The sequence below is a fragment of the Episyrphus balteatus genome, chromosome 2, assembly GCF_945859705.1.
Source record: "Episyrphus balteatus chromosome 2, idEpiBalt1.1, whole genome shotgun sequence".
Taxonomy (NCBI): domain Eukaryota; kingdom Metazoa; phylum Arthropoda; class Insecta; order Diptera; family Syrphidae; genus Episyrphus; species Episyrphus balteatus.
In genome coordinates, this window is record NC_079135.1 from 108,310,420 (window position 1) to 108,332,691 (window position 22,272).

Genomic DNA, 22,272 nt, shown 5'->3' on the forward strand with positions numbered 1-22,272 from the left:
AAAGACTTTGATTTTGGGATAGAAAGCAAGAATAAAGAGTTTTCATAAGAAAAATTTTGATGAAAGGGTGTTTTTTTCGAAGGGACAGTAAAATCTGAAATTGGTCCCAAAAAGCCAATGATTCGCGTAAAACATATAAGAACTTATTTATAAATGTTTAATTTGTCATCAAAACCATAAATAAAATGAATCATTGGCTTTTTGGGACCAATTGCAGATTTTACTGTCTCTTTATGAATCCTTTGTCCCTGTTTTATCTTAAACCTTTATCCCGAATTTTATCAGTGTAGCATGTTTTTGCACATGTGTTTCAGTTATATTTTACCTGTTGAGGTCAAAAAACAAGCACCCTGGTTTTTAATCTTAAATAACTTTTCTTAGAGCAATTGTATTGACTTTATTTTTATGTCATTAGATTCAGCATCAAAAAATACATGTGTCATAATATGATGATATTCAACAAACAATTTTTTTCAGTATATTTTTGACCTTCAGCTCCAGCCTCTTGTCCGCGAAAAAACACCCTTCCACACAACTTTTTTTTACAGATTTTTTTTGTACTTATCCAACAATTTTTTTTTTTATTTCTTGATTTTATGTACTAATTTACCTGTACTATAAGGGCTTTTGCTAAAAACCGAAATAAACAAAAAATATGTTATTGGAATAAATATGTCAATTTTTTTTTTTCTTTCTTTTTCGATTTTCAAAAACCTGTCTGTTTGACTTTAAATTTTAATATGTATCGATCTCTGTTTAACTTTTAAAACTTTTATATGTTTTTGGAAATTGCAGTGACAGAATAAGATTTTTTTATAATAAAATTTTATTTAAACTTAACTATTTTCAATTACTGTTTCATTTGAAGCGAAATAAAACATTAATTTTTCTTTTAAATTTAAATTTGGTTTGGAAAACAAAAATCAATCATAAAAGGGGAACTAAAATACTGGTTCAAATTTAAGATTTTTTAAATTTAATATGAATTGCAATATTGGTTAAATTGTTTAACTTTCTAACAGTGACATCTAGAAACTATATTAAAGCGTTTCCATTTACTGTCGAAAAACAAAAAAAAAAAAAAAAAAAAAACAACAGGCACTTATTTTTACTTACATTTTCATATTCAGTATCGGATACGGTCGAGCGGCAACTTATTGAAGGTAGACGATGTCCACCGCCCTTATGACCTGATGGTAATAGATCACTGACCACAGAGAGTGCCCCCGTAGAACCGGCACCCTAATAAACCGTAAAACACATTTATAGAGAAAAATAATAGAGCCAGCAATAGAAAAAAAAACATCATTGCATATAAAACACGAAATCAAATTAACTTTTTACTCACATCAGCAAAAATATTTTTGTATCTAAGAAAAATTTTGAAAATTATTTTCGAATTAGAAGAAACTAAAGAAAAATAGTTCAGGTTTTGTTGGGCGCCATTTCGTTTTTTTGTCAAACAAAATACACCGTTTAACCTGAACTGAAATAAATTATATGCAAAAAAATGCAAAGAAGCAGAAGAAGATTATGTAATACAAAACATTGAGCTATATTTAAAGAGTTTGAAAAAAAAGCTATTTTTGAAGAGATTATACACTTCCTAAAATCTAGAAAATATATGTTTACACAGAACTAATAGCATGATTGAATGGGTTTTTTTGTCGTTGATGAATTAAAATAAAGTCATGAAACTAACACAGCAAATTTGTAATTATTTTATATTAAGCACAAAGAAGACCCCTTTAAAGCTGCCCCAAAAAACATTTTACAACATTCAATATAGTCATTATAAAGCAATTATACAGAAAAAATGAAGAAACTTCCACTTACATCAGAATCAAATGAGGAAAGTTTGCTCATAAGGACATTCCTCTTCTGAGTCAACATATCCTTAAACATCTCAGTTGTAGACTGACCATCTTGACTCTCTGCCGATGACATTCTTCTCTGGGCTCCAGCTCGATCGATGTGTGTGGAATTTTTGCGTGATTCCTGAGGTGAAGACCACTCACTGCCAACATTCGAAGGATTAGGACTCGAAGGAGAACGAAGATTCTCCCGACTGCCCATTGGGCTAGCTGCATGGCTCGAGAGTAAACTTGGACTCATTTCGCTAGTGTTTTCGGTGAGTTCCTTGCTCCAATAGTGAGTATGAGCAATTTCCATCATTTGAAATACCGAAGCCATTCCGCCCATGCCGAAATTCGAGAATGTACTATCAAGGCCAGAAGCTATTGCTTGGAGACATTTAAGGATACCTTTCCAAATAGGTTTTGGAATGCACTAAAAAAAAACAAAAAAGACTGTTCAAGGCTCCAAAAGGAAGATGGAAAATATCGAATACTTACCACATCATCAATATGATCATCGGGAGCGATTTTACGGTCCAAGGTTTTATTGAGTTTTCCAAGTACCAACATTCGATAGGACTCATCTTCCATAAGCTTTCGAAGACGATTAAGCTTCAACCAGCCAACACCTTCCCCAGCCATAACTTGAGTTAGAACATCTTTTAAGAAGGCTTGATTTTCTGAGTTGCTGTGGGAACGTTCTTGATTCTGCTGTCTTTGGAGTTCTTCTTGACTTTGTTTCGGACTTGAATGTTTAATCAATGGAGTCCTTTCGGCCAAAGCTCTTCGTCCTGGAAAAGGATCAAATGAAAGACCGCTTTTTGACTTTTGTCCTGCTCCTTGTTGTTGTTGATGTTGTTGTTGCTGATTAGGATGTTGCCTTTGTTGTTGTTGGTGTTGCTGCTGTTGTTGTTGCTGTTGTTGTTCTAAAAATATTTCAAAGTTATTAGGATTTTTTTAAAATTAACCTTCTTTTTTTCTTACTTTTTCCACCAAACATTCCAGAAAACATTGCACTAGTTGATGATGTCAAACCATTTATATCACTACCAATTGATGAAAAGAAATCTCTGCCAGTATTTTGCATCAATCCACCTTGTTTTTGTGTAGCAACTTGATTACCAGGTCCTTGATAATCCATATCTTGTTGTTCGTTGTTCTTCATCAGGCCTTTTTTAGTAGCAGCTTCTTTTGCAGTTTTTGTCAAATCACCCAATGTTGATTTGCCAACATAAGTTAAATCATCTAATGTATTGCGACTTACACCAGCTGCTTGTTTTGATACTTCTAGGGCTTGTTTGGATGCTTCACCGGCTGCCTTTTTTGCATGAAGTGTAAGCTAGTTGAAGATGAAATATGAATCAAAGTTTAATAAATCTATTAATCAACAAGAAAAAACTACTTTGGAAGCTGAATTATATGGAAGAAAAAAAGTGCAACGAATAAAAATGACTTAAAAAAATAAATAAAATTATTTTATGAGAAAAAGCATAATTTAGCTGAAGATGAAAACAGAACCTTGCTAAGCACGAGGGAAATCATTTCTGTTCACAATTGGAAGCTATGTGTATGGCTTCTCTCGTAATAAATTGCAAATGTAACATTTTTTTAGTTAGAACATACTTTCTAGTAGAAGAAGATTCAGGCAAGATTGATGATATCTCATAAATGACTATAATCGACTACAGTAGGTATTTAATTTTTAAGAAAATATAAATTAACACCTTACAACGAACTTTAAAAAAAACTCATGTAGTTTTCCAAAAATTTAATGACTTCACAAAGATTCAGTTTCTGCGCAGAAAGTCAGGTTTTATAACAGCAAAAGATGGGTCAGACTTGGTTTATGCTTGTGGTGTGGTCAGCATATATCTCATATATTAACAAAATAAATAATTTGGTTCGAATAAAAAAAAAATCGACACCCGAAATTCATCTAATTTGAAATAAAAATACATTACTATTCATGTTTTAATAAAGTATAGAATGAAAGAGAAGAATAATGACTTCGCAACCCTGGTGAGTGGAAAGGACTTTGGTGTTGTAGTCCCGAAAGAGGCAATATTTTGATAAAGCGTCCATGGCCTTAGCGACCTCGATTACTCTTTGTGTGTACTGGAAAAAATAGTTTTTGAGCACTTTTTTTTTTAATTTTTCTTAACAACTTTGAGGATGTGAACAAAAATTATAAAGGAGAGTTAAAACAACATTAATATAAAAATTTTACAAATTTTTTAATAAAGAAAACATGTTTTTGTCTTATTTTTTTTAAATATTAAATTTTGTTTTCTTGAAAAATTAATTTTTTTCGAAAGTAAACCCTTTTTTGATCAACAGATGTCTTAGCACAAGATTTTAGCAACAGCAGCAGAATAGTTTTGTTTTCAAATGATCCTGAACTTTGCAGATAATAATTTGCCGCTGATGTTTGGAAGCCCTAGGTTTTGATAAAGCACAGTGATTGCCGTTTATTTTATGAAAATCAATTCATTACTACAGTGGTGACGAGAGTCCAAAATTTTTTAAATTATTTTTTTTTTTGTATTTTTGCGTCTGCAAAATAGTTCAAGTTTGATTTCTTACAACTTTAACTTTTGCCATATAAAAGGTTTTTTCAGTTTAAAAAAAGTAAGACACTAAGGAAGGGAAGACTACGAATGCCTCGAAGGTATTAACAAACTCCTTTCAGAGTACTAAAAAGTAAATTTGCCCATTCTATTTTTGAATTGTGAAAAAAATGTCAATACATTTTTTTCGTTAAAACACTGGTCAGAAGTGGCCAGTGCTGTTTCTGAGTTAAAGACTACTCCTTAAATTTTAAATATCTCGGTCAGTAAAAGAGATATGGGAAAGATTAAAACATTTTTTGGAAGAATAAAACCAGTTCTTATAGGCACCGTTACAAATTTTTTCATAAGGAATTAACCCACATAAAAACATAACCTCGGCATTTTCTAACGGTAATATTTCAAAAAACGGAGGCCAATCAAAATTTTCTAACAGAATTTTTCTGATTGCGGAGTCGACCTTTAGAAAAGTATATTTTGGTTCTTGTGGCTAACATTTTATGACCAGGGACTTAAACTTTAGATTAAATTTAGTTTCTCGTTGGCTTACTAACTGAAACTTAAGATATCTCGAGCAATTAAAGAGATATCGGAAAAATGTAAACAGTTTTTAAAAGAAGAATATCTATTCTTATAGTCACCGTTACAAATTTGTTTATAATGAACTACTCCACATAAATACAGAAGCTCGAAAACAGCCAAAATTATGTTTTTAGCATTTTATAACGATTATATCTCAAAAACGGAGGCCAATCAAATTTTTCTGACTTCAGATTCGAGTTCAGCACCTCTAGAAAAGTATATCTTGGTTCTTGTGGCAAAAAAAAAGTTCGATTTTGTTGACCAGTGTAATTTGTTTTTCTTCTCATTAAATTTTTCACCTGCATATGTATGTAAAAGCACAATTTAAACACGTGTACGAAATTTCATTCAAATCTGTAGTTCGAATTTTATTGAGTTTTGACCACCTCTCATATAAAAGCGGAGCCACTGTGTGCCTGAATTTTTATTTCACCGCTTTAAAATCTAAAACTCGTTTAATTAGTGAAGAAATTCCTTGCAATATCACGATATTTATCACAACGTCTAAATATGTGGTATTTGTATTCCAGGAAGGATTTCAACCTAACCTTAACTAATATTTTCAAATCAAATCATTCTTTTCCGTTTCATTCTATTCATTTTGTTGGTTATATCGTTTTTCACCGTCAACGCATGAGAGATGATCGTTGTTTTGCATTATCTTTATTTTGAAATTATTAAAAGGCACAGTGAATATTATACCAAATTTTAAATTTTTTTTTAAATATTAACAGATGATTCCTAAACATTTTAACAAAATGTTCAAGAATTTCACTCTTTTTTGAGAAATTTTCAAAAACTTTTGCAAAATGTTCAATAATTTCGCTCTATTTTAATAATTTTTCTTTAATGTCTAAAATTGAAAAATTTTACCTTTCTTACCAACCAACAATTAAAAAATCAGAAAATCCGAATTTCATAAAACGTCTTAAAAGATGTCAAACTTCATAAACTGCATAACACTATTTTCTAATTATAATGAATTTAAAGTCTCTATAATGAGCTCTACGGTACTACAGTTGTTGTGATTTTAATTTAATGTGAAGTTCTTGGCCGAATTCATTAGTTAATGCTTAATGCTGCTCTTATATTTTGCAAAATATGTGTGTTGGAAAAATATTCTACAAACCTTTTCAAGAGGATTGAATATATTTTCCTCTTCATCCACAGATTCCTTAAAAAATTAAATTTCAATAAAAAAATAAAAATTATAAAACACATTTAAACAAAATCATTTAATTAAAAAAAATAAGGCTTAAAATTTAGAGACAAAAAAAAAGGCAAGCACTCAAACACATAGACGGACACCAATATTATACATAAAGAAGCAGTTAATTTTTTCAAAAAACTGACTAACTTACCTTATCAACATGTGCTAGTATTCCTTCTTGACTACTTTGTCTTGTGGTTTCTCTTACAAGATCTTTAGCATGTGAAGCAAAGTTTTCAAAAAGTGAGCCTTGAGAACCTTGACGTTGACTTCCACCAGGACTTCCCGAACTCGAACCGGAACTAGTTCGAGCTAAGATATTGGAAAAACTTGGCTGTCGAACAACAGTCGGAGTTATCGGAAGGGCCTAAAAATAGAAATTAGAATGAAGATCAAACCTTTTCGTCAAGTTTTAAGGTCTTACCGTGGTTTTCCTCTTATCTGACAAGCTTCCCTTTTCAAGGTCCGAAGCATTTCGTTGGAACTTTTGGGACCCTAATGTAGTAAAGGTTTTAGGTATGTTTGTTTTCATGATTTTCAATTTTACCTGGTGAAGTTTCTTCCTCTTCCATTGATTTCGGTCTAAGTAAAACTTCCGGATCCCCTTTAGGCGGGAAATCAAATTCTGAATCGCGATTAAAACTTGGCGAACTCAAGTCCGACCGACTCGATGATGAGGAATGCGGTGACTCAGGTCGGTCATCGTCCTCTTTGGAAGACTGTATGATCACACCTTCGGGATATTGCAATTTACTTGGGGGATGATAAACTAAACTAGCATCAAGGTTTGAGGAGAGGGTCTAAAACGAGAATGACTTCTTCGTACAGAAAAAGCTTTTAGAAACTTTCAACAATGAGCTACCTGGGGCACATTATGGTGATGATGATGAGGTCCAAATACATCATGTAAACTAGGTGAAAGGTCTGACGAAACCATTTCGGAAACAAAATCACTTAGGGATGAATATGAAGAACTGGTACTTTCAGCTCCTTCCGAATCCGAACCACTTTCATCGGTTGGTTGGCATTCTAATTGTTGAAGACTTCGCAAAGCTCCATTTAATGAACTTCCATCATCCCAAACAGAGAATCGAATGGGAGTTAGTCCATGGGCAAACCATTTAGCCTTGTCACCAACTTGTATCGGATCCAAGACACCAGTTTGAACGCGTAGGAATGCCACATTGGTTGGTGTTAGGGACCATTCCGAGAGGAATTCTACAGCTTGAGTTCGGGCAAATTTATTCAAAAATACCGAAGCTCTAGGTCGGGATCGCAGAAAGCTGTTAATCTGGAAAGCTACCACAGGTCGGGGATAGAGGCGGAGAGTTCGAGTATGCTCGGTAAAGTTGGCCAACGTATTTTGGGAATTAAAGAAACGAACCTATGGAAAGTCGTGAAAGTGAAATATTGTTTTTTAAAGTTTTTAAAGTTTCTAACCATGGCAACTCGCGTTGCCACATCGACTGAATCTACGTCAGTTCCAAAGATGATTGGATTTATTGCGGGAGGAGCATTAGGACTCGGCTGGCGTGAGGCAACACCTTGAGTGGATATAGAGTTGCGTTGACTTGCCTGTGCTGATGATGGTGATTGTAAGGGTAGGCGGGCTGATGAAACACTTTAAGGAAAAACAAATAGATATAGTATAATGAGACTTTAAGCATCTTTAATGTGGTCATACCCTAATATCGGTGGCTGCTGAAGGCTATCTCGTATCGATGGCATCAGCTGTTGGGTTGATGCTGCTTGATTACTAGCAGACATTGAGGTAAGGGCCTTGAAAAAATTTAAAAGCTTAAATCAATACGAAATTTCTTACGCACAATTTTCTTGTCTTTAAATAAGGAATAATTGTTAGCATAATGTCAAATTCATGTTTCCTTTTATTTTTAACTTTTTTTCCAACAAGAAAGATACATTAGAATATAAGCGGATTAGCGGGATGAAAATATAACACACAGTCAAATGAGATTATAATTTACTTTTTTTTCGTGTGATAATGGATTAAGTGGGATTAAATCTAATTAAGTTTATCCTTCATTTAAGATTATCTTTTATTCATAAGGACAATAGCATTAAAAAGATGAAGGAAAGATTGGATGAAAAAAATAAGGAAATTGAAGGTATACTAAGTATTCAGGAAGCTTTTAGGAGGAAACAATAAATTATTTTTTAAATCATGTTTTCATGAATTTGACATTATTTTGTATTTTACTTTAAGCATGCAGCAATTATATTATACAATTTAAGTTTATTATTTTGAAAACAAAAAAAAAGAAATACTAAAAATTTATTACAAATTTATTATTAAATAGAATACTCGCTTTAATTTTCTTCTTCTTCTTTTTCGAAATTAATTTAATATGCTATTCTAGGATAATGCACAAAGATTTTTTCAGCATTGATTTCTTTTATGGTTATTTGCTGCCAAATACTTTCGATGCGCTTTTTGATTTTTTTTTTTTATAAATTTTTTCACGATCCGTAATAATGTTTTAATAAGAAATCTAATTTATTTTCTAATATTGTACACTTTGAAATGTTGTCTTGTTTTGTTTTTTTTTTTACATTTCTTATCTTACATCTTATCTTATCGCTAAAACATGAAGTTTTTTACTATGAGGCCTTAAAACTCCCGCTATAAGCACATGCAAAAACATCAGGTTTCAGTTGGCCTCAGAAATTGTGGCTTACCGTGCGTCGCCGCTGTCTGAGGCAACCTGGCTAATCCAATTGACGGATCACTAGTAGAGTTACGTAGATACAAAAGTGGAAAAACTATGATCCCCTTAACATTGGGATCATAACAGCGCTCAAATAAGCATGAAAATAAGTTTGATAAACTGCAAGTTAAGCTAAAGTGTGACTATAATTTACAAATTTTTATTTTTGGTCGGTTTTTTTAAGATAAACATTCACATTAAAATTAACATTAAATTAAATTTAACTGGGTTTAAGTGGAATCACCTTATCATAAGTGGATATCACCTTATTTTAAGGTGGTGAAATTTAATGTGCGCGTCTTCTTAATTTAAGATGGCACTTTTTTCTCCTTGTACTAAAGACAACCACGAGACCCATCATATTTTCTTACAAAGTAAATGGCCAAAATTGTTTTTAGTTAAATTGATATGAAATGGTAATAATTTTGACGTTCATGTAATTGTTATTTATTATTTACAATTAAAAAAATTAAAATTTTAAAATTGGAACGAAATGTGTCAAAATGATGGGACATACTTTAAAAGTCATTATTAGTTTTTTAAGTTGTTTTTTTTTCTTTTTATTAACAAAAATATCGTATCAATTTTCATAAAAAAACACTGGTTTACAAGGGTTTTGTTGCCGAAACAAAAATATACTTTTCTGAAGGTTTTCGGTGTGCTGAACTCGAATCAGAAACTTCTAATCAGCTCCCATTTTTGAGATATTACTGTTAGAAAATGCAAAAAAACGTTTTTTTGAGTTCTTCGGACCTTATTCTTTTTATAAGGAAAATTGTTTGAGTATATCTAGGAACGGTTTCTAGAAGAACTGTTTTCCATCTTTCGATAACTGTTTAAATCTTTTTAATATCTTTTGTATTGCCCGAGATGTCTTAAAATGAAGTAAGTGGGTTTTTCTTCATATATCATAAAGGAGATAATGGCGTTTTAAAATTTATAAAAATACCAAACAACTAAGGATATCTCGGACAGTAAAAAAAATATCGGAATGATTTAAACAGATTTAAAAAGGTGGAAAATAGTTCTTATAAAAACCCTTACTAAATATGCTCAAACAATTTTCCTTATATAAAAGAATAAGGTCCGAAGTACTGCATTTTCTAACAGTAATATTTCAAAAACTTGAGCTGATTAGAAGTTTCTGAGTTCGGATTCGAGTTCAGCACACCGAAAACCCTTGTAAACCAGTGTTTTTTTATGAAAATTGATACGATATTTTTGTTAATAAAAAAAAAAACAACTTAAAAAACTAATAATGACTTTTAAAGTAGGTATGTCCCATCATTTTTTTTACTTCGGATTCGAGTTCAGAATACCGAAAACCTTCAGAAAAGTTTATTTTTGTTTCGGCAATAAAAAAAAAGTTTAATTTTGTTAACCAGTGTAATCAACGCTATGTTGTAAATGGGGTCAAATCTTTAAATTCAATTATTAAAAAAATATTTAAAATATTTTAATATTTGTATCACAACTGTACAAAAATGATTTTTAGGTTCAGAAGGAAGTTACGCTGTTTTATAAGACCCTATCAAGTCAATAATTCTTACCCAAAAAAACTTGTTTGTAAAAAAAAATACGCATACACCACAGTGACCACTTCAGTTTTAATTTGAAAATTAATACAAAATGTTGGTATTTTTGATGCACAAAAGAAATTAGTTGGATTTTATTGATTGTGTTGGGATTGCCAACGTAAAACAATCAAATTAGTACCTATGTATTTATATTTAAAACCGCCAAAATACGAGTATAGTTTCACAAGTAGGTTGTACAGTACACAGTATTTTAATTTCAATTTCTTTATTTAGTCTTAAATTTGTATGTAATTTACGGCTTTTTCTTTATTTATTTGCATTTTAATAGATTAATTTTTATATATTTTATATCAATTTTTGTCCAAAGCTGAAAAAAAAGTTTTAAATAAAATCAGAGCGAATATTCTTTTCTTTTGATTGAACTAAAAAGCTGATTTATTAAAACAAATAACATGGATCATGAAACTGAAATGAATTTGGGTATGACTATATTTGGTAAGTTAAGTTTTGGGGTAAGTACGATAAGTATTAAATGTTTTATTTTTTTTTTTGTACATTTAAAAGAAAAACTCAAAACAAAAAACAACAAAAATAACAAATTTAGGTACAAGAAAAGGAGTAAGAATATAATATTAAATATAGTAAGCTAGTAATTTTAAATTTATTAATCTTTTTTATTTAGTAGATTTAACTTCGTTAGAGTTGGCATTTTAACTGAAGCTGCCTTTTTTTGTTTTTAGAAATTGGTTTAAGGAATATTAAAGATGAATTAAAAACTAAGTTTTAACCGAACTATTGCTAGCATAAAAGTTTCTATCAGAACAGCAGAATTGATTTTATTCAGGAATTTCATTTTTTGTTAAAATATTTTAATCAACTGGAATTTAAACATTTATAAACTAACAACATGCTAAAAGAAAATTAAGTAATAAATTTACACTAAATACAAATGTAAAACAAATATTTTTTTTTTACGATTAGATAAGTTTACAATTTTTTATTGTTTCACAGAAAAGTTATGATTTTTAATAAAAAATAAAATAAAAAATGAAGAATATTTACACCAAGTCCAGCTTGATCCATAAGTTGCATAGCCTGTTCATAATTATTATTGTTTTTGTGTATTAAATATTATTATTTTTTTTTTTTTGTTGCATTTTAAAAATCAGTGAAGATGTTATAATGTTTTTTTGTTAATTTTTTTTTTTTTTTATTTGGTAAGACAAGCGAGCATTTGGAAAAAAATGAAAGTAAAAGTAGAAGTGTGTGTTTAAAATATATTTGAAAGTGAATTTATGAGATATAAGAGTATTTAATATGATGTTTTAGATTTTTTATGAATCAATGTTGAGAAAAAGGCACATTGAGATTTTTAAGTATTAAACATTAAAAGCAAACAACTTAAACTTACAATATCAGTTAAAGTTGCTTGCAATTGATAAAATTAAAATTTTAAAATCATTCCAAATTAAAAAAAAAAAAATATATCAAAAATAATTCATTCAGTTAATTGAATTATTTTCTCAATAATATATTTTTATACAAATTTATTTTCATCAAACAAAAATAAATATTTAAATAATACAATTAAATATCACATATACATTTATATTTAGCCAACAAAAAAAGAATCTCATTAAACTTTATAAATAATTTTAAGTAGAAAATCAATTTTATTTTATTTTTATTTACCTGCTTGAGGTGGTTTTTTAATATAGTCCCTTCGGGTTCAGGTAGTCCTGGGATCTCTTCAGCTCCCCCTGTTGGTGCTGATAACTTTGTTGAGTCCAAATCAACTACCCAAATATCATCTGGGAGTCTGTAATCAAGGCTATAGTTTTTAAATTGAATTATTGAGTGGGTATGAGCAGGTGGAATGAAATATGATTTCACGTTTTATATGGATGCAATGTTCCGGGTTTATTGCAAATCAAAATCTTTTCACACAAATATATTTATACTTTTTGTATGAAGTATGAATTACATATGAAACACATCTATGAATATTTTAAAGTAGATTTTTATTTTTCTTATGTCCCCATTTTTTGCAGAATATCACCATTGGAAATGTTTACGTTGTTACCTTTGGTCGATTGTTTTACAACATTATGCTTCTAAATAATGTTATTTTGAAAAAATAGTTTTTTAACTGTTTCAAATACATAAAAAAAAAAGAAGTAACGCCATACTTCAATTCAACTTAACGCCACAGTGTTCCATTTTAAATAAAAACTTAAGTTATTTTAAATAAAAACTTAAGTCATTTCTATAAGTAGATTTTTGTAACTTATAAACTTGAACTTTATGCAAAAAGTTAAAAAAATAAGTACATATTAGGAACTTCAACAAACAAAACCTAAGAAAATGAAATACCAAATGAAATTCCATTTTTCTCATTTAAAAAAAAAATCAAGTGAACGATTAAGAGATTCATGTAGTATATGCCATAGTTTTTGCAATGAAATTCAACGTGTAAAAGTTCAAATCTTCGTAGGAATTCTTAGCGATAATTTATCCCGATAAAGGTTAACAAGATTGGAGTGTCAATATGCCCATTAATTAGCTGAAGGACAAAAATGAGATCATTATTATTTAAACACTTTTCATATACAGTTTGGATCTGAAAAAGTTGGATCATTCAAATGGCAGCAAGTTATAAGGATCAATCCAAGCAAGAGCATTGAGTTCGATTTATTTGTACTTAATATATAAAATGAGTTCAGTGAATTCTATGTTTGCTCAAGTGAACAATCAAGTCCCTGAAACAGAAACAACAAAGTTGTTGTTGCGGGACTCGCTTCCTTTAAGAAGAGTATTTGTCTGGCATTTAACCGGGGACAATGAAACAGTCTGAAAGCCAGTTTCTAAATTTTACCTGGCGGGATCAATAATAAAGTTATGATTATATCCAGGCTATGCAAAATGGCAAGAACCCAAAAGCTTTAATTTTGAAAATGATAACTTGCTTTAGAAAAGTGTGTGTGTACGCAGTCTCCTTCACTTCTTTTTAGTGATAAAAATTATTCTTATTGTGAAAAGACCATTTTACACACTCTAGCCTTTGTTTGTATTTTATGTAAAACTCATATTAATTGTTTAAACCTATTAAACTATAAACCTATTTATTATTCGTAACTTAAGAATTAAGAAATCATATGAATTTCAAAAGTATACTTTACTATTGCAAATTTAATGCTCTAAAAACTTTTTTAATAAAACATAAGTCCGTACGCCATGAGCTAAGAAAATACCAAAGTGTAAAAACATTAACAAAAGTAAAACGAAATTACCTTCAAAATATTGCCCCCACATAAATAATAATGTATGAACAGAGAATTCGAATTTTATTGCCTAAAGGTTTGGTGTGACAACTTATCCGCTAGAACCACAAGTTTTCAAAATCTAAATAAAGTTGCGTCTTTTAATGGTGAATATAGCCAGGATCTCGAAAACCATCTGACTCTTTTCCAATAACTTTCTGTTTGAAAAATCAGTCTTCCTATATGTATTATTTTATAAAATGCCTTTTTTTAATAAATTTCCTTTACAAAAAAAAAATTTATTTAAATAGAAATAACTTTTTTGATATATTATTAAATCATGTAAAAATTGTACCTAAGTAGTACTAAGAACTATCATTAAACTCATTAAACATTAGGTAATTAAATTTCATTTTTTAGCCTGCTGCTATTCTCATTATGATTAAATGGGTTGCTTCTTAGATTAAATAAATTGTAAAAACATCCTTATTTATTCTAACTAATTATATGAATAAATGCCTATCAGCTATTATTATCGGTAAGTGAACAAGAAACTTTAATTAAATGAAGTTTTTAATTGAAAAAAACAATTCATAGAAGCGTTAATTTAACACCTCCATGGTTTTCGCCCTTACTTTCAAGCTTACAGAAATTACTTTGAGATTGCTTTCATTCATGTTGAGTTGCAAAACATCGATTTTTAAATAGGAAACTTTTTTCGCTCTCGGTTATAATGGGCACTTTCAGGAAACACTAGGAACTAAATACTTAACAGCGAAATTTTCTTAACGATAAACCGAGTAAGAGTGATTTCTTGACTAGCTTTCTAATCAACTTTCCAATAATATTACCTAAATTAAAAGGATTCGTTTTTCAGCTAACCAATCACAGACCTGAAACTGGGCTAACTTATTAGTCCCTAAATTTCTGAGATTTGCTCAGTTCTGCAAAAAAAAGTTTAAAGTAGAATTCGTTTAGCAACAAAAATGTTTTTTTTTTCTGATATTTATAAAAAAATAATGTTTATTGATTATAAATTTTATTCAAAAAAAAAAAAAACCTAAAATTCCATGAGCATTATCCAATTCAAGTCATTTGTGACACAGAGTCCCTTCAAAAACAAATATAAATTAAATTCATTTTATTTAGACAACTGTCAATTTGAGTTCTTATTGAAAATCCTTCATCAAAGAAAGCAGACTTTGTGTGTTTATAAATACAAATACGAGCCTATAAACTCATTTCACTGATAACCTTCTCATCTGTGTCACAACAATATTATTATACGACCCAATGTATACACATAAATACCACCTAATTTCCTTATAATCGATTATTGTGTGATAAGAACCGTATATAGAACTCAATATAATTTATTTTCGTTCTCACCCGAAAACCAATTTCCTCTCATATGTATAATACAAAACCAACCAAATCAAACACCTTTTATCCTCCCGAATCTGTTCATGTATAATAATAAAATATATATAAGTAAAATAAAGAGAGAGGTAAAAGGACATACGCACAAACATAAGGCAACAAAAATAAATCAACCTTTCCTTTCTTTTTGGCTGAAAAATCTAATTTGAATTATGTTCGCCCGTTTAAACTGAATGTGCGATAAGTATTTTTTTTTGTTGTGCGCTTGAATAATGTGCACAACCTTACACACTCTTTCTCTCTCTGTCTATGTCGTCTTTAGTCCTATTTTGAAGAACTAATAACATCACTTCAATCAAAAAATACAATACAAATCATTGCCATGACAACCCATCAAAAAAATACATCAACTCAATATCGATATCGATGAATGAATCAGAAATGAGAGAAGATGTACAACATTCAAAACAATCAAAAACCCTCTCTCCCACACTCTCTCTCACTCTTTCTCGAAATCACCTGCTTTTGTAAGGCTCCTCTCTTTTATTGAAAAAAGTAATAGAGCCTCTTTTGCTATCTAGATTTTTTTTCCCTGTACAAATTACCTATAAACGAAAGCAAGTAACCGTAAATTGAACTCACACACAATCCTCTCCTTCAAATATATAAAAATAAATCAACCAGCCCTATGCTCTATTATGTAATAACCTTTTAAGCCCCTCAAAATCCTCACAAAGAGCAAAGCTCCATCCTCATCATCCCTTAATCGATTTTTATAAGTTTTCCCTATAACTGCGTAGTAAGTGTACACTGTACACAGTACAGAAAAAAACCCTTACAAAAAGAAATGTTATGTAAATCTGAAATGTACACACATACACACACTCACAAGCAAACAACAAAAAAAAAAATCCTGATGTGTAAAAGGATTTCAAAAAGGACTTACCTGAAATTCTTTTTGTACAAAAGGAACGTTGCCGGTACTCCAATGACAAAGGGAGTCGGTGCCAGGAGCAATTGTTCCGCACAACTCATACAGGTGGGCAACAACGGTATCACCGGAAACATGTACTCCAACGGATAGAGCATTGTCACGAATGCCATAACCGACATGGAGAGGGCATTGTAGTCGCGCGACTGAAACAACACTTTATTTTCGAGTATAATCAAGGTCAGCACTTTTAGGCACGTCTCCACGCCAAGCAACTCCAATGGCAGATGCAATGGAAAATCCACCAACGAGAATCTTGTATGGTCGGGCAGGGCAAAGAGTAAAGGTTCATGTACTGTGGGTGACAGCACTTCCACCTGTCATAGTAAGAGAGATGATGTGTGTGTTTTTGAGCATATCGTGATGATGCATAAATATGAAATGCATCATGGGTGCATAAATTACAAACTTACCTCGACTCTTGTTGAACCAGGTACTGGAACTGGTGTGGAAAGCAGTCTCAAGATCCAAGTCTCGATTTCCTTAACGTCATGAATGACGATGGAGGGTGTAGCATCTGTCGCATTGCCAGTTAGAACTGTCCAAACATTATCCCTAAGAAGAGAGAGATAGAGCGTAGGGTCATAAGGACCTTTGACCTCCAAAGAAAAAAACTTACCGATTAACCTTGTTCGATGCACCCACTCGTTTCGGACTAGACGACTCGTTGCAGGCATCGATGAGTTTCTTGAGAATAAACAAACATTCCCGGAATGTTGTAAAGAACGGATGATGTGAGATTATGCATAGCGACGTCAGCGATTGGTTACGGACTTTTGTGCGTTTTCTTGAGGCCCTTGGCGAGGGCGTATGACTACCTCCGGATTCTGAATCGGCGCTGGGTGCTATCAGACCCAATTTCGGTGGCTGTTGGATGGGATGTGGTTGTTGATGGTGTGGAGGATCTGAATCTCGGCGACTAGGTACTTCACGATCTGAATCACTTGGAGCTACATTACTTCTATAGTCGCTAGAAGTATAGTTAACGTAATAGTTAGATAATGAGAGATTGAGGAAGGATTGGCCTAAAATTTTGTATGGGCTCAACTTGCAGAAATTAAAATTAGTATGATTTTTGTAGGGAATTTAGAAAATTACACCAAAATTTATTAAGCGAAAAGCGAGAAAGTCAACAACAAATAGTGAACCAAATTCGAACCACTTTGCAACAATACCTAAAAGTAAGATGTGGGAATCCATGTGAATGTAGACAAGGCTGTTATTTGAGGAAGAACCTTAGCTACAATGCTTCGTCTCTTCGAATTTCAAAAAGAACCAGGAAAAACACTGCCAGCGAGTCATAAAAAGTGCTTAGTAATCACTTCGAAGCCAACAGTTCAATTCAGTTGCCAACAGTCGGTCACATGGATCCGTCATAATTACCCAATTCATAATTTTTAAGGAACAGGTCACAATATAACAATCTTAACCACAGGGGCGTACGTTGAGTTGTGGGGGCCCCGGGACAAGACTAAATTTTGGGGCCCCTTTGATATAGAAAATAAGAACAAATAAAAAAGTATGTATACGCCAACTTCTTTTTTTTTTTTGGGGCCCCCTAATGAACCTATCATTTGTTGATCGCTAAGAATATGCAAGTAATAATTTTTGGGGCCCCAAGACAATATGTAATTTTTTTGTCTCTCTTGTGTCCGAAGTGATTCATGATTCAAATATCTTATCTTTTTGCTCCGATACTTTTATAACCAGTTGGCTTCTCTGCATTGTCTCCTTACGGAGCCCTGGCGAGTATGGGGCCCCGGGGCACCGGCACACTTGCCCCAATGGTGTTTAGGCCCCTGCTTAACCAATAAAAAAGAAAAGGGGGACTGAATTTCCTCAAATAGAATAAGTGGCGACAAAACAATTCGGGTATCAATTATCTTGTGGTTCATTTTTCTTATTGGATATTTTTCTTATTGCGTTCGCTTTTCAGGATTGTAGGCGGTTTGAAAAGTTCTCGGCCTGACCAATAAAACGCAATAAATTTTAAAACTTTTTTTTAATCCCTTTCTGCAAATTCTTTTCTTATGCCAATACACTCATTTCATGTGTTTTCTGGTGCTTCTATTCCCTTTTTATAGGCCAATTCCTCCAACTCTTAAAAAAACAGCTCCGACTCAGCAATCACCTCCTCTTTGGTGAAGAATTAGCGTCCAGACAATTTTTGTTTTAGTTTGGAAAGAGGTAGTAGTCTGCTGGTGCCAAATCAGCTGAATAAGGGGGTGGTTCAGTACTCCAAATCGAAGTTCATGGAGTTTAGATTCTCTCTAGAGATTTCAACTCGATTGAATATTTGGTCTTTTGTAAGCAAACGCGGCAGCCACCTTGCGGAACGTTTTTTCGACCCCAATTGTTCGGTCAATATGTGGTAAACCCGCTCAGAAGAGATCCCCATGCTCTTGCTTATTTTTCGCAATTTTAACCTTCGGTCGTCTAAAACCATTTTATGGAATTCATCGACGTTTTCTGAAGAGGTGGATGTTGTTCGCTTCTGCTTTCGGGATCATCTGTCTGCCATGTTTAAATAAGGCTGCCAAATTTTTGACCGTGGAATATAAAGGTGCATATTCCCCCAATGTCTAATAGAAGTCTTCTTAACTTTGATTTGGTGTCATATTCTTTTTGGCCAAATTTTAATAACGGCTTTAATTTAATTTTTTTTTTTTTCAATTTTCGTTATTAGCAAAAGATATTTTCAAACAAAAAATTGCACTGATAAAAATTCGTGTCCAATTTTAATGAAACTTAACATATAATCATAATATATATTATTCTATTTGGGTAATTAAAATTAATTTGTTTAAACAACGCCACCTATGTTAGGCCGAGAACTTTTAAAACCGCCCTCGTAGATACTGTTTTGGCTTTTTATTTCCTACTTCAGTTTTTATTCATCATATAAAATTAAAATTTACTAAGCTTGTAGCTTTTCTAGGTGCTTTTATATGGCAAACCAAAAAAATCAATGATTTTTACACTTGAAAAAATATTTGTATTTAGTGGTTTTTTAGGTAAAATTAAACAAATTAACTTAAGCAACAATCAAGTCAGAATTTTAAGTCAAATAAATAACATTAGAGGTGCAATGCCCACATCAGTGGATTTACTTTTTCTTAATTATAAATTGAAACGGTCACTGTGGTGTATGCGTACTTTTTTTTTTGAGGTGAATAAAAACTAATGCTTCTATAATTTTTAAACTAAGCGTAGATTAGCGAATAGAAAAGTTGGGCTATCCTGGGCTAACGTTGGGCAATTGAACCAGGCAGGTTTGAAAAAAAAGTTGGTTTTTCAACTTTTTTTTCCGGTAGTATTACGATTGCGATTGTATTACTAGGATTTCAGGAGTTGCTTCTATTACATACCGCGTTCCCCTGGTAAAGGGCGAACTGCTCCGAAAAAATAACCGGCTTTTCTGGAAGAATCACAAAGTTGTCACCAGAGATACAATCACCAGATTTCTTAGATAAAATCACGAGCTTCCTTGGTAAAATCACGGGTTTACTTGGTTAAACCACGGATCGCTCCGATAAAATGAATCAATGCTGAACAACATTTCTTACTAGGTTGGTTTGTCAGTTTCAGTTCGTTTTAACTACAGCTGCTGCTGGTATGTTTAGTTATATCTTTTACGAAGTATTCATTGAACAACGACTAAAAGATATTTGTTTCATTTGCATGGCAATTTCTTATATAGTGTTATTGTGCTAAACACAGTGTGAATTGTATCACATCACAAAGCACCTACCCCCTTCATTTTGACATGATATGGAGTATTCGTAACGGAGAGTTTCAGTTTTCTACATATTTTTCATACAGCCAAACTTCGTAATGTAGATGACTAGAGCAAGGGTGCGACGTGCGAGGTTACAACAGAAATGATTTTTACAAATCAAAAACCAATTAACATGACAAAAGGAAACACTCAAAAATTACTCAAAGGCAATGTGCCGAACTTCCTATCACCGGATGCTGACTGGTTCAGAGTCCTTGAAGAGGGTTCTTTACTATACTATTAACAATTTGGCAATAACGAAATAAATTCTGCGATCGCTGAATTGTTAGGATGTAAATGGTAGCCTTTTTAAATGATGTACCTATAGAGAGGAAAAGTAACTTGTAAATTCCCCTAATAAATACATAGAATATAAAAGTATTCATTTCACAACCGAATAGGTTCTTCTGCAGAAAACTCTTTTTATCCCGATCCAATTATGTCATATGCCTTTGAATATTCGTGAAATTCTGAAAGTTTAATTCTCCATTTAATAGGGTTTTAACCGGCAAAAAAAAAACAGGTGGTACATTGCAATGAAAAATGTCTTCTATACACCTTGTGGTACTTTTTTTAACAAATTTTTCTTTTCATCGTTTCCATAACTGAAAATAAAAAAAAAATATTCCATACAAATCTTTAGGTAACTTGCCTGCTAAAAGCTGAATCCGAACTTCGTTCCATACTCTTACGCCATGATTCACGACGAAATGCCGAACTGCGACGCCCACCACGTGCTGCTACGGGTGCTGCTGCACTCGCAGGAACATGCTTATCCACAGGACGATAAAAATTCACACAGATACCGTAGCGCGTTTTGCCCGAATCCTTGTCGGTCAAAGCAAATACAAATGATGTAGCATCCCTAACCGCAGATCCAGTACGTCGTGGACCAACACTTGTGCATCCCTCGGGCTGACAAAAGAACACCATATCCAGAGGTAAAGGGAAGTCAGCATGATCTGAAGGGGGATACCGTCTCAACAACTCTGGCATCTATTATGGAATATAAAATCAACAGAAAGGAAAAAAATTAACATAGAAAACAATCCCTATCCTGGTTTATATTTTATATTTTTTTTTATTTGTGTTTGTTTTGAATAAATAAATGACCATCCTCGAAACCACTAACCTGAACGGGGGGTGTTTTATTGCCAGCGATTGTCCTAGTTGGCGGACTAGTTCTAGCTCCAACAATGGCCAGATAATCCACCAAACGAGGACAAAGCGACAGTTTTTGTTGTTCTGCCATTTTTTTTTTTGTATATCTTTGCTAGCTCACTCTCTTCTCTCTTTTTTTTAGTCTCCTCTCAAGCTACTTCTACCTTAAAAATGGGACGCAAGCGTTTCCTTGTAGTTATTTGGCTTTATTTTATGTGTTTCAATCTGAAAAGATACAAAAGACAACAAAAAAAAATTAGGTGTTTTGTTGTTTAACATTTTTTTGTTATTTTTTTGTTAAAAAGTTTGTTTTGAGGTGGTACTGTGCTGCGAGGTGTGAGGAATTTATTTATACAAAGTATTTGCGCCTCTAGGGAAAAGATACGATATACGAGAAACAAGATACAAGAACGTCGTTTCTTCTTAATGTCTTCAAGCTAACAATAATAATGAAAATAAATACAATGCAAAAGTTTTTCTTCAGAATTGTAGAGATTTTATAGGGTCAAATATGTATGTGTTTTTACCAAAAACATCTGCAAGGAATTGAAGCTCTGAAAAGTTGAAGAAACAAGATTTGTACAAAAAAGGTTTTCCAAAGAAGAGCAAAATGTTGTATATAACCCTTCAGGGAGTTTGGGTTTCTACTTTGGAAAGTCAAAATGTCTGTGTGTAGCATTAACATTCAGTATGATAAAAATCAGATCAAGGAAACATCTTCCTTTATATTTGAGTTGAGGTTAAAATGTCTAACTTTGAGAAAAGTTTTTTTTTTTAATTTAATTTTTCAAACATGTGAGTTAACCTTTCATAAAAGATTAACCTAGGTATAGAAGTTCTATGTTTTATTGGTTTTGAAAACATAATAATGAGATTATGAAAATATTAACGGTGTAGAGGTTTAATAAGTTCATAATTTGACTGATCTAATAAAAGGTCAGGAAGGTTTTGAAGTCATAAGAAAAATGGAGGAACATATTCAATACAAGTATAGAAGTAATAGAACTTTTAAACACATCATACGAAACATATTATAGAATTAGAAGAATTTTCAAAATATTCTGAGCGAAAGGATTTGCAAAGATTTTACAGCAAAAATTTTTGAAGAAATATCGGAGGATGGACATTCTTGAAGGGATGTGAGCCATCGATATACACTAGCCCAAAAAATTAAGGGAACAAAAAAAAATCGTGATTTTTTTAGTGATTTTCGATAGGCTGTA

The 22,272-nt window shown here is 31.9% G+C and overlaps 1 protein-coding gene across 13 annotated transcripts in view; it reads right to left on the reverse strand.

The window, feature by feature from the left end:
• Nucleotides 1–22,272, reverse strand: part of LOC129908748 (MAP kinase-activating death domain protein) — a 54,550-nt gene that overhangs the window by 14,316 nt on the left and 17,962 nt on the right. For 2 of the 13 annotated variants that reach the window (XM_055985479.1, XM_055985488.1), the window contains exons 2-19: nt 21,021–21,274; nt 20,541–20,884; nt 16,730–17,080; nt 16,524–16,665; nt 16,066–16,427; nt 12,172–12,310; nt 11,542–11,574; nt 7,900–7,994; nt 7,656–7,836; nt 7,078–7,599; nt 6,763–7,015; nt 6,640–6,710; nt 6,367–6,582; nt 6,135–6,179; nt 2,841–3,195; nt 2,355–2,782; nt 1,837–2,289; nt 1,117–1,242 (exon numbers count right to left, since the gene is read on the reverse strand). In XM_055985479.1, coding sequence (XP_055841454.1) covers nt 1,117–1,242; nt 1,837–2,289; nt 2,355–2,782; nt 2,841–3,195; nt 6,135–6,179; nt 6,367–6,582; nt 6,640–6,710; nt 6,763–7,015; nt 7,078–7,599; nt 7,656–7,836; nt 7,900–7,994; nt 11,542–11,574; nt 12,172–12,310; nt 16,066–16,427; nt 16,524–16,665; nt 16,730–17,080; nt 20,541–20,884; nt 21,021–21,140 — 4,236 coding nt within the window. In that variant the 5' untranslated portion in view covers nt 21,141–21,274. The remainder of the gene's footprint in view (nt 1–1,116; nt 1,243–1,836; nt 2,290–2,354; nt 2,783–2,840; nt 3,196–6,134; nt 6,180–6,366; nt 6,583–6,639; nt 6,711–6,762; nt 7,016–7,077; nt 7,600–7,655; nt 7,837–7,899; nt 7,995–11,541; nt 11,575–12,171; nt 12,311–16,065; nt 16,428–16,523; nt 16,666–16,729; nt 17,081–20,540; nt 20,885–21,020; nt 21,275–22,272) is intronic. The other 11 variants (XM_055985481.1, XM_055985482.1, XM_055985486.1 and 8 more) reach the window with 11 other exon arrangements.